The 16,362-nt window shown below is 36.5% G+C and overlaps 1 protein-coding gene across 3 annotated transcripts in view; it reads right to left on the reverse strand.

Moving 5' to 3' along the window:
• PPFIA2 (PTPRF interacting protein alpha 2) overlaps nt 1-16,362 on the reverse strand; it is a 487,632-nt gene that overhangs the window by 28,824 nt on the left and 442,446 nt on the right. For all 3 annotated transcript variants that reach the window (XM_042992818.1, XM_042992819.1, XM_042992817.1), the window contains 2 exons: nt 9,033-9,114; nt 4,895-5,095 (listed from right to left, as the gene is read on the reverse strand). In XM_042992818.1, the coding sequence (XP_042848752.1) occupies nt 4,895-5,095; nt 9,033-9,114 (283 nt within the window). The remainder of the gene's footprint in view (nt 1-4,894; nt 5,096-9,032; nt 9,115-16,362) is intronic.

Consider the following 16,362-nt stretch of genomic DNA (forward strand, 5'->3'; position numbering starts at 1 on the left):
TCAGTTTTGTGTTTGACATGCCTCGATTGCCTCACCTTTGTCCAACTAGAGTAGAATATGGATATAGTATTATCAAATGAGAATTGGGAGGAAAATTCCTAAAGGATGTTCGGTATTAAAGCACTTACCTAATTAAATCATTCAGGAGAGATTTACGACATGAAAATAAATATTAAAATGAGTTTAAAGGATAAATCATGAAAATTAATTGTGGGAAAATAATTAATTCTCTTGCCTTCAGAAATATAAAATAAGTAAAGCAGTCAGACCTCAGAATGATCCTAAACCTTACCTGCCTGGTAGTAACTTCTGTTACTTCCTAGGTCATTTTGCAGTATTTTTCTACTTTATAATTGAGTTACAAAGTAAATAAGCTTGAAATTTACTTTTTACAACCAAAATGGCCAGATTCACATGTCTCCCTTATCTGAATTTATGTTTCTCAGTATGAGAAGATAAATACTTCTCATTATAATAAGACTAGTATTGGTACAATGATCCCTCACTTTATTATGAGGTTACTAATAAAGAAAGGAGGAACCAAAGCAGGCTGGAAGAATGCTGTAAAAGAGAAGAAAACAGAGTGCAGGAAGGAGTGTGTACTTATTATTAGAAGCATAAACTCGGGTAAACCACACAGCAGTGTGACCTTAGACAAGTCACTTAACCTCTCTGTATATCAGTTCTTCCCATCTATAAAACAGATGTGATAAAAGTACTTATCTCATAGGGTTGGGCTTATATGAGTTATTACATGTAAACAGCATGTGACACTTAGACATCCAATGATGTCGGATATTACCACAATTTCTTTAGAAATTTACTACAGTTTCATTAGGAATTTTGTTAAGCAATCTCCACTCAAGTAAGTCTTTCATTTAATAAATGCTGTTTCTCCTGTACATTATACCGACTGATTCCTATTTTATGCCTTACATTCCTACTCAAATTTGCTGAATTCTATGTTCCCAAACCTATTTATTTCTACTGCACTATTTTTTAATTAGGCAATTGAAATATATACTACATAAAACAAAAATGAATTTGGCTCATGTATGAACACTAAGTTGAATTATTTGGAAAGACCAGTATAGGCAAACCTTAACACATTGCTATCAATGAGATACAACTTAATCAGTCTGGGGGAAAAAACTGTAAATGTTCAGGAGAATCTTGCACTCCAACAGAGCTTTTTAAGTATCTTAAAGTTATCACATTAAAAAGACACTCAAACTAGAAAAATTGAAGATGTTTTATAGATGAAGTTATAAAAGAAAGATAATGCCGAACTCCAGGCACTGGAATTGTACTCAAAGAAAAGTCCTAAGTGTTTCATCTAAATTTGCAAGTGCCTGAATATTTACATATTTTTATCAAAGATAAAATATTTAAACCATGTACTTATTCTTTATGACATCCCCCTATAACCAAATATTTCATTGGACTGATATCTCCATCCCTATTCTATGAGGTAAGAGACCTTCCATTGTAACAGCAGCTCAGAAGAAGAAACAGAAAGCTGGAAGATTAGGGTTGGCCCAAGAAAATAATACATGTGAACATTAGATTTTCCTTTTGGTGGTTCAGCCCATTTCATGTAGACAAGAAATGAGGCAGAATTAGAATTTCTTTTTGGGTAGAAAATTAAAAAAAAAAAAAAACACCCAAGTGAAGTAATTTGTCTTTTTCTCTTGAGAATTTGAGGAAATAAGCAAGATACACCTGACTGAGGAACTCAAACCCAAACCTAAACACACAGAAACACCTGTATGACCTGAACTAGTCACAGTGTTCTGGGAGACATAATACCATTTCCTTAAAAAAAAAAAAAAAGACAACCTGCTTTTTTATGTTTTTAAAATGTGAATCCTAATATATAATTTTATGTGATGACTTTAGTCTTCACTTTATATGGTGTATTCATTAATAACAATTTATAATCACCTTTTTTGCAAAGCAAATAGTATTCAAAATATATTAGAAAATGAATAAATACTTCCATGTAGGTGGAGTAAAAGGAAGAAAACCTACTCAGTAGATCATTTTTAAGACAAATAGATACAACTTATCTTTTATGTAATTTGTATTAATATTTGGTAAAGGGCATATATATCCTCTCTGAATAAAGAATTTTACACATTAATAAAAAGAGGTATAGTCCTAGAATTCTTTAGAAAAATTGAAGAGATTACTAACAGGTAATTCATTTAAATACCAAATCAATAAGCATATGAAAAAATTTTAACTGTAGTAGCATTTTTAAAAATATAAATTTAAGCAGCATGATAATGCTGATGAAAGGATGAAGAAAAGGCTACCCAATATAATTTAACAATTAAGATTGAAAAGTAATAAGAATATAAAAACCCTATATACAAATATTGCTACGGAAGTAATCAGTTTATGCAACAATATAACTTCATGTGTATCCACTACGGTATTGTGAATAACAATGAAAATTGTCAAATAGGCAAGATGTCCAACATTAGGGATTTGGTTAAATACATTATGGTATTTCCATGAAGCAGTTATTCAGCAATTAAACATGATATTACAATTGCATATTTAATAAAGTGAGGAAAATGCTCATGCTATATTATGAAGTTTTAAAAAGAAAAATATAAAATATGATATGAAATAATTCATTTTTATAAACAGATGAAGAAAATAGACTGAACTGAAAGTTAATCTGTCCAAAAGTGAATATTGAAAAAAAATAATTTTTAATAATTAATACTATATTACCTGTCTTTGAAATGTTAAATCCTCTTTGAAGCCTTATTAGGCCAGAAATGGTTTCCCCTTCTTTGGAATTCCACAACTCTTTGCTTCTACCTAACACTGAGGAATTAAACTATATCATCTCCTACTTAATCTAGTGGTGAACAAGGCTCACCTTCTTTACCATAGTTATCCTTTCTGAAGTCAGGATATTTTATATCCTCTGTAATAGTTGGTAGAGCGACTTACTTATACAATCACCACTTTTAGGATGAATTTTACTGACCACTCTCTACAATTTGCCAGGCACTGAATTAAGACTTGGGGACTATGGAAAACTGATAATATCTTTGGTTGGCTTAGAACAGGATAAATTAAGAAGAGAAAATTATAAAATGGCTTTTGTAAGCATACAGAGTAGTAATTCGGGACGGGAAGCAAACCAGATTTTGGCGCCTGGTGAAAGATTTCTCAAGAAAAAACATTCAAGATTCATTCAATGAAGGATGAGTTGGGGAAGGACAGTGATCCTGGAGTGGGGAAAATGTTTCAGTCACAGCACAGAGCAACTACAAAAGCTCATAATTACCCAAGAGCATAAAAGTTTAGCAAAGTGAAATTAGTTCTGTGTCGTTGGGGTCCTGACCTGAGGAGGTGAAGTTGAGGCTAGATCGTGAAGAGTCTCATAAATTCTCTTCACATTTGACTGTCCTTTAAACAACTGAATATGCTTTTACTTTTAATAGTCTGTGATTTAAATTTCTTAAGTTCACTTAGACATTTTTAGAAAAACAGTGCTCAATTATTCTATTTTCCAGTAAGAAATAAATGGATTAGGATGCTAAATAAAAATATAAAGCATATGCTACTTTTCATCTTGAAATTGGGACTTCAAATGTTCTTAATGTTGCATTTTTAGCAATTATGCATGCATTTGCTCTTAGGAAAAGAGTGCTGATATAAGCCAGTTGTGATGCTTCTCTGTCAGTTGGAAATCATGCAGGAAACTCTATCAGATCTGAATTCAGCTTACAATACCTATTTTAATGGCCTACTCAGCTTTTATTTTAAACATATCCTGTGTTATTTTTTAGCTTGAGTAGTATTTTAGCTATAGTATACAACATTATTTACATTTAATGTTATACATAAGAGTTCGTTAAATTATAGATTTTTTTCTACATCTTATTTAGAAAGAAGTTAAAAGGGAATTATACAAGAAAGATAAAACCTTTTTAAAGTTGACCTGGTATTTCTGGCATTAGAATCTGGAATACTGGGAAGGAATGTAAAGATAGATACAATAAACATGAAGCTAGTTTTTCAAAGCTGTTTAAGACCACACGGAAAAAGTAAACTCAAGTTAGTTTTGTTCCTGAAAGATTGCAGTAAAGTAATACCACTTTTCTATCTCTTACCTGCTACTCAAATTTCCCTCATTCTTCCATATTTTATTGTTCTGCATTAAGAATAATAAATTTCCCAATTTCTCTGAGATCAGAGAAATTCAGTTAACGTCAGAAATCATATCCTTTACCAGCAAAAGACATAATTCAGAAATGGACTAAAGAAAGAATGAATATTATGTGAGTTGTTCTTACTATATGGATCTGTCATTTGGCATGCATTTTTTAGACATTTTGTTCTTTCCTAACATTAGGATAGGAACAAAATTACAGAAGAATAGGGATTTATAAATGAGAAACAAATAGAATTTGAAGGAAGGTATTCCACTTGGTACCTATAAAATATCAAATATGTGCATACTTTCATAATTGTGGAAACTGCTTAAGCTAAGCACTGTATCTTCCAAAAGCACTAACGCCAACAACTCATCTCCTGAGATACTGGATGTTGCCTTTTTTTAAAAAGGGGAACATCCTAAAAAAGAGTAAAATTGGGGTCTTCTTGGCTGGGAGAAAAACCTAGACTTCCGTTAGAGACTAGCTCAAAAGCTTATCTTGGTTTCAGCCTTCAAGTCTGATAGGAATCACAGCTCCTCACTTGAAAACCTATTAAAAGTAGCAGCAAGGTTAATGAAGAGCAAGTGAAATCTCTTCAGAATAATTCATGCTGACATTGAAATGTGTGCTGCCACAGTCTCGCTCTGTGGACTTAGAGAGGCTGCTACTTGCCCAGCACTGGGAGAGGGAAGGAGCTCAGCTTGACTCACAGTTCGGGATGTCGGAGGAGCTGAAGGACTCGTTAGGGAAACCATCTCCTGGATTGCTAATCGCAGCTTTAAGCGATGCAGGGGATTGCTGATTCCAATTTCTCTCTGGATCTCAGTGTCTGATAAAGCAGACATGATGGCACCACTTTTCACGTTGGCTCGGCAGGCTGCTACATACCAAGCAGGCATTCCCAACCAGAGCTGTTGGATAGGGAACAAATACATACACAGGTTATACCAATAGTTACACAGTTTAGTGTCTTATGTGCCAGGCATTTTCCTAAGTACCTTACATGTGTGAACTGTTTTGTTGCCCACACCCCAAAAGATAGATGCTATTATTATTTCCCCCAGATGACACAGAGCCACAGAGGCATTAAGCAATTTCTTTAAAAATATCAGCTAGGCAGTGATGGAAAGGAAGATTTGAAATCGAGTCTCCAGGGTGTCCAATTTAACAACTAATTTATATTATTAGGCTAAACATAATAGGTGCACATCACCAAATCCAGCCCTGCACCCCCCCCCCCCCCCCGCCGTGGGTTTAAGGGCAAGAACAGCCACAAGCCGCATTTGGTGAAGACTCAATCAACGTTTGTTTAATGTGTGGTTTCAATTTATAATTCTCCTTCGGAATTCTGAGTGCAAAGAAATCCAGCTGCCCTGATAAGAGACTGAAGCCTGTATTGCATGTAGCTAGACCCCTTTCTCATGTGATAGTTGTGTGAACTTAATTTGATGTCCTGCACGAACAAAGTTTTGGAGAACAAAATGATATGCTAAAGGAAGAGGCTAAAGCTATAAACATCTGGAAAACTTTAGGCAAAGAGAGTAACTAAATGAATAATGCATTAGAAATTAGGGATTCCAATTTTTCAACTTTGTTAAGATGCTCTTGAAAGACAATCGAATCAGTAGTGCAAGGAGCACAGCACAGTGTCTGCACACACCTTAAGCACTGGGTGAATGCCAACTCACATGGATTGTGTTGCAGCATTTGAATTACACACACTTAAAAATGGAATATTCTCTCCATTCTCCCTCCCCACCATCACTAGATAGGAGTAAGAAGCAAGGCACATGCGAGTAAGCAGTTTAAATCTTGGTCTTTAAGTGTCCAAAATATTGATTTTTTTTGGACTATTTGTTGACATGAATAGACTGAGCAAAAGGGAGAGAACATGAGTAAGAAGAGTGACAGTAAGAGAAAGAAGAAAAGGTATAAACCAGCAAAAGTCAATGCCAAGAGCTCTGGACTAGAAGGCTGGGCTCTAATTCCTTCAGTGTCACTGGTGAGTCCTGTAACTTCTCTAAGCCTCAGTTTTACTTTCCTCATTTGTAAAACAAAGAAATTCAGCTTTATTATTTCCAGGGCATTTTGGTAGGCAGCTTCTAAGAGGATCTTTGGGTTTCCTCTTCCTGATATTGTTTTTTCTTTTTAAGATTTTTAAAAAAATGTTTATTTTTATTTTGAGAGAGAGAGAGAGAGAGAGGGAGAGAGAGAGAGAATGAGAGCACACCAGTGGGGGGAGAGACAGAGAGAGAGGTAGAGAGAGAATCCCAAGCAGGCTCTGCACTGTCAGCGCAGAGCCCCACACGGGACTCGATCCCATGAACCGTGAGATCATGACCTGAGCCGAAATCAAGAGTCAGACGCTTAACCAACTAAGCCACCCGGGGGCCCCTCCTGACATTTCTGCCTTTGTGTAATTCTTTGCTCTTCAGTTTGGGCTGAAATCAGTGACTTATATCTAATGGATTATGAAAATGACAGGATGCCACTTTCCAGACTAGGTTACAAAGGGACTCTGGCTTCACTCCTGCTAGTCCTCTCTACTTCCCTCCTCTCAGAGCTCTAGCTTGGGGAATCCAGCTGCCATGTTGTGCACAGCCCTGTGAAGATGCCCACACGGCAAGGAACAGATGTTTCTAGCCAACCACTGGCAAGGAACCCAGTCATGACTGTGAAAACAGGAGTCAGCTTGGAAGTGGATTCTCCCCACGTTGATCCTTGAGATACCTGCCACCCTGGCTGACACCTTGGATGCAGCCTTGTGAAAGACTTTGATCAAAGCCCCAAGCTAAGTCAGACTCCTGACCCACAGAAGCTATGAGGAAAATAAATGCTGAGTTTTGGTGTAATTTGTTACATGGTAATAGGGGATTAACCTAGACATCCTTCTATTTAAAAAATTCTGTCATATTAGAAGGCTACTTGTTTTTATAGGGGAGACAAACAAACAAACCAAAAGCCAACTTTGAGTCATTGTGGCCTGGGCTGTGACTGAGGTAAAAGACAGGAGAGAGGGGAATCTAAGTAGGGCACATGACTGAATAGTTCATACTGTCTTCCAGCAGGTGAGACACAAGGAATTGGCCTTACCTTGACAGGTACCATTAAGTACCATTAGGTACCACTGATGGAAGATGGGACTTAATGTCTTAGTTCATCAACTCAACTTGTTCAAAAATAATTAAAGATCTAAACATACCTTCGCTGGACCCTAACGATTTTTCACTCCCTCTTTTTAAAGATATTTTTATTCCCATACTGAGTAATATTATCCAAATGCTTGCCAATACATTGTTATCAGTACCAACTCTAATTAGACTTTTAAAAAGGTTTTGGTGTGATAAATGGTGTGTGAAGCATCAGACTTCCTTCTGCTCATCATTCTGAGCAGGCTGTGCACATGAGGAGGTGCTAAAGGAGGTGAGAGTTAAGAGCTCTCATTCACTGGATCACCCCACTCATTCATCTTGTTTATTCCATTTTACAATTTGAGTCACTTTAGGAAGCACATTATGAGCAATTTCTGTGTGCTCAGGATAGGTTTAATTAGCACAAAACTTCACTGCTTGTCATTTCCTAGCCCCTTAATGTCAGTAAATCTTTTTTTTTTCTTTTTTTAATCTAAGGGTTTGTTCATCATTTGCCAAAATAGGAGCTAACTCTCTGTCACTGCAGCTCATTTCACTGGAGTGACACTGAACAAAGAGCTGCTATTAATTTCGAGGTGTGTTTTCTTAAGCATTTTGACTCATAATTGATTTTTAAAGTATAGTAATTTTAAAGGCACGTTTGGAAGAAGCAGCTCTGATCATTAATATGCTAAAAATTCCCTGACTGCTGCGAGAGAATAAAATAAAGCAAGACATAGGCCTCTTTTACTCAGTCCAAGAAAAAAAAAGGCAAAGCATACTATTACATCTATCTATTAAAGGCTGTTTTTTAAACTAAAAAAGGGTTTTAACTTTTCATCATTGATTATTTGTTAGCCCTGGATATGATATGAAAGTGAGTGATTTTATAATCCCCAACCAGTTAAAACAATGGGTTCGAACTGCCTCTGCCAGGCAAGGAAAGCATATTTTCTTCTTTGCCCCGACATTGGCATATCCTGGTAGCTGCCGGCAGCCCACATTAGAGGACTGAATGGAACAGGCAAGTGAACACTACTACTAAGTGGTATGAACTGGTCCTTTGTGGTCAAATGCGTTTTTTTCACTGTTGCAGTCTGCTTCTACTGGCCTCCACTGTGCTCAGGTACTGTTTTTATTTTTCCTGGCCCCCGTGTTACATATAAAATGCTGAATTACATTCAATTTAGACCCAGAAGAGAACAAGGGGATAGTATTCTCTTGCTTAATTCCAAGTGTCTAAACCTAGCTGGCCTCTGGGCGTTAGAGAATTAGGTTCAGGAATCATTTTACAGGCAAAGAAACGGCTCTCTGCGCAAATAGGTGACAGTGATATCACGGATAACATGATGAATATAGAGATGGTTCTTGTTTGTAACCTGCTGATGAGAAAGAACTCTAGACTGACAGACGAGGGCAGATGTTTTCTTGCAACATGAGAAATGTGGCTCAATACCTGCCTTCCCTTCTTCTAAAGATGAAGACAGTGAAATTTAGAGAAACTTCCTTTTATCCTACTGGGTGCTTCCTTCGGCCACAATCACAAGAATGCATCACAACAATGCTCACAGCCCCCTGGATAAAGCAAATATTCCCTCTATAAGCTACTCCAGGCTAGTGGAAAGCTGTGACTTCAGGAACCCATCTTCACCTGTTTCTAGAAAAACTATCAAATTGAAGTCATTAATTTAAGAGCTTTCTGGTTTAATTCTCTTACCTCCAGCCATGCAACGACAGTGGGCCCATCCCACTGAGCAAAAGGTAATCCCTTCCTCCGAGCTTCTTCTAGAAGTTCATGCCTGAAGTACACAGCAAAGATCATTAGTCAGGTAACATGGAAAAAGATGGTAGTGATTAATTTAAATGCCAATATTTTTAAAAAACCAATAATCCTTCACAAGCTTTTTCTGAGTTAATATAGAATAACAGAATTCTTTCTTCCTCTTAGAAATACATGGAAATCAGCCATTGATTTTATGAGTAAAACATTGACATCTAAAAATAATTTCTCCCAACATTTATTCACAAAATTGAAACATTAAATGTTAATGGACTAAGAAGCTGAATTATATTATCAGCAAATATCTTAGCTCTTTAACAAGAAAATGGTGCACATGTGCATTTTCAAGCATACATTATGGAATCTAAATGAGGCTTCTTTCAACCTACTTACTTTCCCTTACTATTTCAATGATAGAGAAAATGTCTGAATATAGCGGCAGTGGATAAATTTGGTTATTTTATCCCCATTTAAGAGATGTGCCTCATTTTAGTATGCTCTCCAGGTCACGGTAGCTACATTAGGAGTTTTTTTTTTTTTTTTTTTAATCTAGACTATGAAATTGCCTCTCATTTAAAGAAAACTCAGAGAGAAATTAACTTCTATTACTAGAAAGCAATGTAAGGTGTGAAATTCAATAGTACATTCATTTTCATTTATAATCACTCCTGTTTTTAATGAAAGTGAAACATTTCAATGAAAACAAATGGTTGTTTCTGGTAGCAAAATGTAAAAAGCCTTGAAAAATGCATTATTATTCATTGTCCCTACAACTGAGCCTTATAACTGACATCCATTTACAAAGCCAATTTGAGTCATTTATTGTTAAAATATCAAATATGTGTTTTTACTGAAACTCAAATTGATATATACCTGACCAGGGCTATATTGGAAAATATATTCTGTTTCTTAGTATACTTTGATCTTACACACAAATGATAAAAATGTAGTGTATATTCACTCTTTTGAATGTGTGTCTTTCATGCTAGGGAATCTATCAATAATATCACATATGAACTCCAAAATGAAACATTTGATTATATCCTACTATCAATCAATCAACTGATTTTTATAATTTGTTAAGATACAGTTGACCTTTGAACAACATGGCAGCTAGGAGCGCCAACTCCCTGCATAGTCAAAAACCTGCATTTAGCTCTTGACTCCCCCCCAACTTTACTAATAGCCTTGACTGGAAGCCTTACTGACAACATAAACAGTCAATTAACACATATTTTGTATGTTATACATGTTTCATACTGTATTTTTACAATAAATATAGAGAAAAACTATTATTAAGAAAATAATAAAGAAGAGAAAATACATTGCAATGCTTTAGTGTATTTATCGAAGAAAATGTGCGGATAAGTAGGCCCCAGCAGTTCAAGCCTATGGTGTTCAATGATCAACTGTACATAACCAAAAATGCTTTTCAGCGAGAACTTTCCATATTTGCAGTGGATGCTACCAACAAAAGTTCAGTGTGACAAAGAAACAAAGAGGCAAAACAAAAACTGAAGTTATAGCTGCTGAAGAGACACATAAATCAACTGCTGTTTTATCTGAATAGCAAGGAAAGCATAGGTGAATTCTGCAAGTAACTTTTTCAGCACCGAGGACAGGGAAAAGTGATCTCAGCACCCCTGAATACGAAGTGAAAATTAGAGGGGCTTCCTCACTTGGCTTCCCATTCCCTTGCACTTCCCAATGACATTCCTTCAATGAAAACCTGACTTGAATAGGCTACTCTCACTGTTACTGGTATTGACAGAAATGGGTTGAAGGGTCAAACAACCAACCATCAGGTACTCATTGAGCATCTGTTGTGACCTTAGATCTGTGCTCAACGTGGAAGACATGGGCTCAGTTTTTCACAAGGTCCCTAGTTAGATAGAAAAAGCAAACACACGAACTGTCCAAAAACACAATACAATACACAAATAGATGCTAAAACTCAGTGATGCACATTCTGGGCGTGAGGATTTTGAAAATGGGTTAACAGCAATGGAAACGATTGGTGAAGGCATTTGGTAACTGAGCTGGCTTTGAAGGGCGTGTGGGAAGGCGTTCTAAGCAGGATATGCAGTAAGGTTGAGCCTGGACTATGTGCAAGACAATTGAGATTAGGCCTCCACAGAGCTGAGGATTATTATTAAGAGTTGTAATGTTATACCCAATAGGGAAGAAACACTTCCAGTTATGTAACAGCTGAGTGGCATTAAAGGAGAAGAAACAAATATACACTTACAGCTGGGGTTTTTTTTGGCCACATTTAGTAAAAAGGCAAGTAAATATGCACTCAACACCTAGGAAGTACATAACATTTAACAAGTGAATTATATGAGCTGTACAAAAGACATTTTTAAAAGTTAGAACATTTTAATTGTGAGACTTCTCACTAGTTCTCTAAAAATATTCTACCACACAAGCGAGAGTGAACTTGTTAAAACTTAAGTCAGATAATGTAACTTCTCTGCTCATAACCTTCAATCACTCCTTGTCTCACTCAGAATAAAAGCCAAAGCAGCAGTTAGGATCCGCCTCTACCCTCTCTGATTCAGTTGCTACCTCACACAGCAACACTGGCCTCCTCACTGATCCTGGAAATAGCTCAGGCTTCTTTCTGCCTCAAGACCTTTGTACTCGCTATTGTCTCTGTATGGAATGCATATGCCTCCATCTCCACATGGCTCACTCCCTCTCCTACTTTTAATCTTTACTCAAATGTCACCTTCTCTGAATGTCTTCTTCCCTACCTCCTTCAACCCTCACTAGACATTCTTTATCCCTGTTCCTTGATTTATTTTTCTCCACAGTACTTATCTTCTAACGCAGAGTATCATTTACACCTCCGTCTATTATATCCCACTCAAATATAAGCTCAAGGAGGACTGATGTTTTCACATATTCTGTTTAGAGATAATTAGAAGAATCTAGAGCAAAGTCAGGCACTGACAAGGTGCTCAATAAATATCTGTTAATGTTGAGTCAGAATAACACCCATTCCAGCTGATGCCAAGAATCTGATCTGGGCTGGAATCCCTGACAGGAGTCTGGTTAAGAGGCAATCCAATGTGCTCAGATAGTTCTATTCTTCATCTGAATAGAAATTTAACTGCACAGTTGTTTGTGAAATCTTTGCATGATCTTGTTCTTGAAAAAGTTTTGTTTTTGCTTTGTTTAATCACAAACTCTTGTAACATAATAACTTTAGTAAGAGTATGCTAAGATAATAAGAAAAATAATTCTAGTCCAGTGGATGCTATTCTTTGGTCCCCAGCTGGCAGGGCTGAATCCCCAGCCTTTGAACTGACACACTTGAAACTGGGGAGGAACTGCCGGGTTAGGGGTAGATGGCTGGGTTTTGCAGCAGGGCTGCATGTCACATGACTTTGACTCCAGATGTGCTTTCCCTTTATCTGAGGGCACTATCAACTGTGTAAGAAATGCATTGAAATTCTCAGAGCAATATTACATTTAATTCTTCTCAATTAAAAAAAAAACAACTCTCACCATATTAATAAGAGACATATTTATAAGAGACATATATCTGGGTGTATTCCATGAGAAAGAAGCAATGTTAAAAAAATAAAATAATATGGGCAACACTATAATAATTGGAAATCACTGAGTTTAACACATGAAGATTTCCTAACAGATTATTAAAGGTAGCATTAATTGTATGGGGGCATGCTTCTTCCCACCAGATATTTTGACAGAGAAACAGTGATCTGAATTGTTTAGGAAATATAAAATAAAAAAACTGATTTGCCACAAATAGGCATTTTGAATATGCTGGTGTTCTCTGTTCAACCTCTCTATGTGTGAAAAGGTATGTATTTATTCTGTACCTGAGATTCAACCTTTTCAAAGGTCAGAAGACAGTTCTTCCAGAGCAAGGCTAGGATCAACTTTCCCTAGTATAAGTGTGAGTCTGGAAATTGCTGTTTTTCTATCTAGACCTGAAGAAATATTTTTGTTTTTCTTTCTTTTTTTTCTCCAGACGATCTAATATTTAATCATCCTTTCCCAAAGGATCACTTATATATCACTATAGTTATGGATATGCATTTTTGTTTTAAGATTTAGACTAGATTTTAGAGAATACCAGTAGCACTTCCTTTTAGGAATTCTATCTGACATAGGGTTGTCATCACCTGTGTGAAAACCCAAAAAAGAAAAGTACTAATTGTAAAGGAATGTCATTTTGAGTAAGAAAAATTTTTGAATTGTTGACTATTTTCAAGAAACACATTCTCATCTCTAATAAAGAATGCCATTAGACTCTCTTGAAATAGGTGTCAATGAGTTACTGTGACTGGAAAGTGACACCTTAGGAAGGCCCACCAGGTGCATGAGTCATTTGCATACTCAGATATAACTGTGCACAGGGAAGCCTGTGCATGCTATGCCTGGTCTGAGACAGGAACAAGGTTGGGCACCCTAGTAATAACTAGATCCAAGGATTTCTGAATAAAAATCGAGAGTGTCTAAAAACTGTACATGAATCAAAGGCAGTTGCCAGGCTTGTAGTTTCTTACTCCTAATCCACACTAATTTAAGCAAGTTTGACTTTGCTTAAATGACTCAAACCAAATGGAAATGTCTGGCTTCTACTTTTTTTTTTTGGTTTTATGTCTCTGCTCAACTATTGCAGTTTTAACCTAATTGGTACAGTATGCTTGCATTTGTAAGCCATGTTTCTATCACACTAAACAATGTCCTCATGTCTCCATGCCTTGTCTCCCCAGTCACTTTGTCTTGATTTTTAAGACATACTAAAATACTTCCCTGAAGCCATCTTTTCTTGCCCCTGAGGCAATATCCACTACATCTTTTTATAAGCCCCCTAGTATACCCAACATTCTTACCTAGAGTACCTTTAACATTTTATTGACTCAGAGATTCAGTTGGTCTTATTCTTTGCTGAACACAAAACCTGGTACACTGTAGATCATAAAAATGAGATGACTGACTACCTAACAAATTTGGTTCATCCTGGAGTAGGAAAAGTCCCTGTATTCATGCCCTCACAGTAGGGGAACCAACTTATAAATCAAAAAAATTCAATAAAGTGTTAAACTCTGAAAAATAAAATTCATTAATTACTCAAAAAAGTCACAGACCATAGGGCCAGTAAAGTCTCCTTTCTCATATTCTTCCCAACATGAATGGTTCATCACTGTCAGTGAAAATAGACTTTATTCTCAGACCACTTAGCCTCCAATGCTATTTTGGGATTGCCAATTTGTGATATGACTGTCTGAATACTATACAGTACCCTTTCCTCTGTCACTCGGGATGGCCATTTCAGTCACTTTCCATTTAATGCCTGCCAATTTCCCCCTTCATATTTTCTATTTCATCTTCCTTTACTTTCTATTTTTGTCACCACCATACTCCTTTTTTTTCACCCCTTTAATTGGCCCCTATCTCTAGTCCTCTAACCCTCTTAATACACTGGCATAAGAAGAAAATCTGCCATGACAGCAAAACAGGTAAGAGAGCAGCCTCTAAAGTCTGATGGTTTGGGCCTGATTCTTGGTGCCTCCTCTTCTTAGCTGTGCATCCACAGACAAGTCACTTTACCTCTTTGTACCTCAGTTTCCTCATCTGTAAAATAAAGCTGACAATACTAGTCCCTACCTCAGGAGGTTGCAATGCAAGTTAAACGAGAGAAAACATATGGTAATGTGATTACAACAGTGCCTCACACAAAGGAAGCAGCTAATATATGTGAGGTGTTACTTTTGTCATAGTATTGTCCTCTGAAAACCTGCCAACGGCTTCTTAAATGCCTAAAGTATAACCCTCAACCTGCATTACGAATACTAAAATAGGTTTAGTCTTGACTTACCTTTCTAATCATCTTCATTCACTTCTAACCAGAACTGAAAAACTACTTTTGCATATAATTTGTGCATTCTAATTTCTCATTGCAAACACCATTTTCCAGGGATGGTAAGTTCTTTCCCTTCAACTATCAAAATCTTTCTGTTTGCCTAAATTACGACCCTAGCTTTCATTTTGTGATAATCCCATTCCATAAAGACTCTTTATCCTTCAAAGTCTGGAAACTTCTAGTGTGTCAGTATCACTCATACAGATTGTTGATTAGCACCACATGTGTGCGCCTCATATCCCATCCCCAACTCTAAAGTCCTAGAGATGAGAGCTTGTCCTTCCACTGCATCATGCTTTTCATCATCTGCTCTAGCCAAGAAAATCTTTCGAATGACTGTTATACTGTAATCCACAAAACTCTCAATGTTGACAACCACCTGGGATCTTTGATCATAGGATGAATTGTAAGTATTTTGTTTTTGTTAACATCAAACTATGCATCGCATCTTAAAAAGGAATAAGCATTTTGTTTAGCAGTTACCTATACTGGCTGCTCAGAAAGAGAAAAACATGCACTCTCTAACATTAAATAAGATATTTTGCAAATTGACTACTACCAAAGCTTCTGTTCAAATCCTCATCATTCGCGGATCATGGCAAAGGACTCCCAGAGTCTGTCTCTGGTACCCCTCCACCCATGCTTTTTCAAACTCCCAGTGAGAACTTCCTAAACGCAAATTTTTGTTAAGACTTGCCTACTTAAAAACCTCCCCGTTGTCCTAAAAGTAACGGTCAAATACCTTAGCATGATGAAAAAGACCCTTAGTAATCTGGCCCCAGCTCTCTCCAGACTCTTCTGCTCAATCAGTACTGAAACACTTGCCATTCCCCCAATACCACATTCTACTTGACCCTCTGTGACTTTTATCTCCCTTTTTCTTCTGATTGAAACATCCTTCTTTGCATCATAATCGTGGCAAATTCATACTTGTCCTTCAGGCATAGCTCATGCTTTATCCTTCCTGTTAAGATTCCAAGGCCTCTCCCAGGCAGAATTAATTTTCTCTTCTACACAAATATTATGACTTGTGCATACTCCAGTGATTGCACTTATTATACCTCTCATTTAAAATTTAAAAATATATTTAAATGTAATTTTTTAGATTTTACTACAATTCAATATAGTACGTACTGTAATAGAGATTTTTCTAATGTGACTTCTTGTTTCATTTAAACCACTTTCTATTCTTCTGAGATATGATACATGGTTTGAAAGAGCAAAGGTTCTGGATGTAGACAAATTAGGGTTTAGATCCCCGATAACAACAGCTAACACGCATTGCCACAAATTCTGTGTGAAACGCTATCCTAAGAGCTTTGTATGGATAATTTCTTTAAGCTTCACACAATAAGATACATATTG

Source organism: Panthera tigris, chromosome B4 (genome assembly GCF_018350195.1).
Source record: "Panthera tigris isolate Pti1 chromosome B4, P.tigris_Pti1_mat1.1, whole genome shotgun sequence".
NCBI lineage: Eukaryota > Metazoa > Chordata > Mammalia > Carnivora > Felidae > Panthera > Panthera tigris.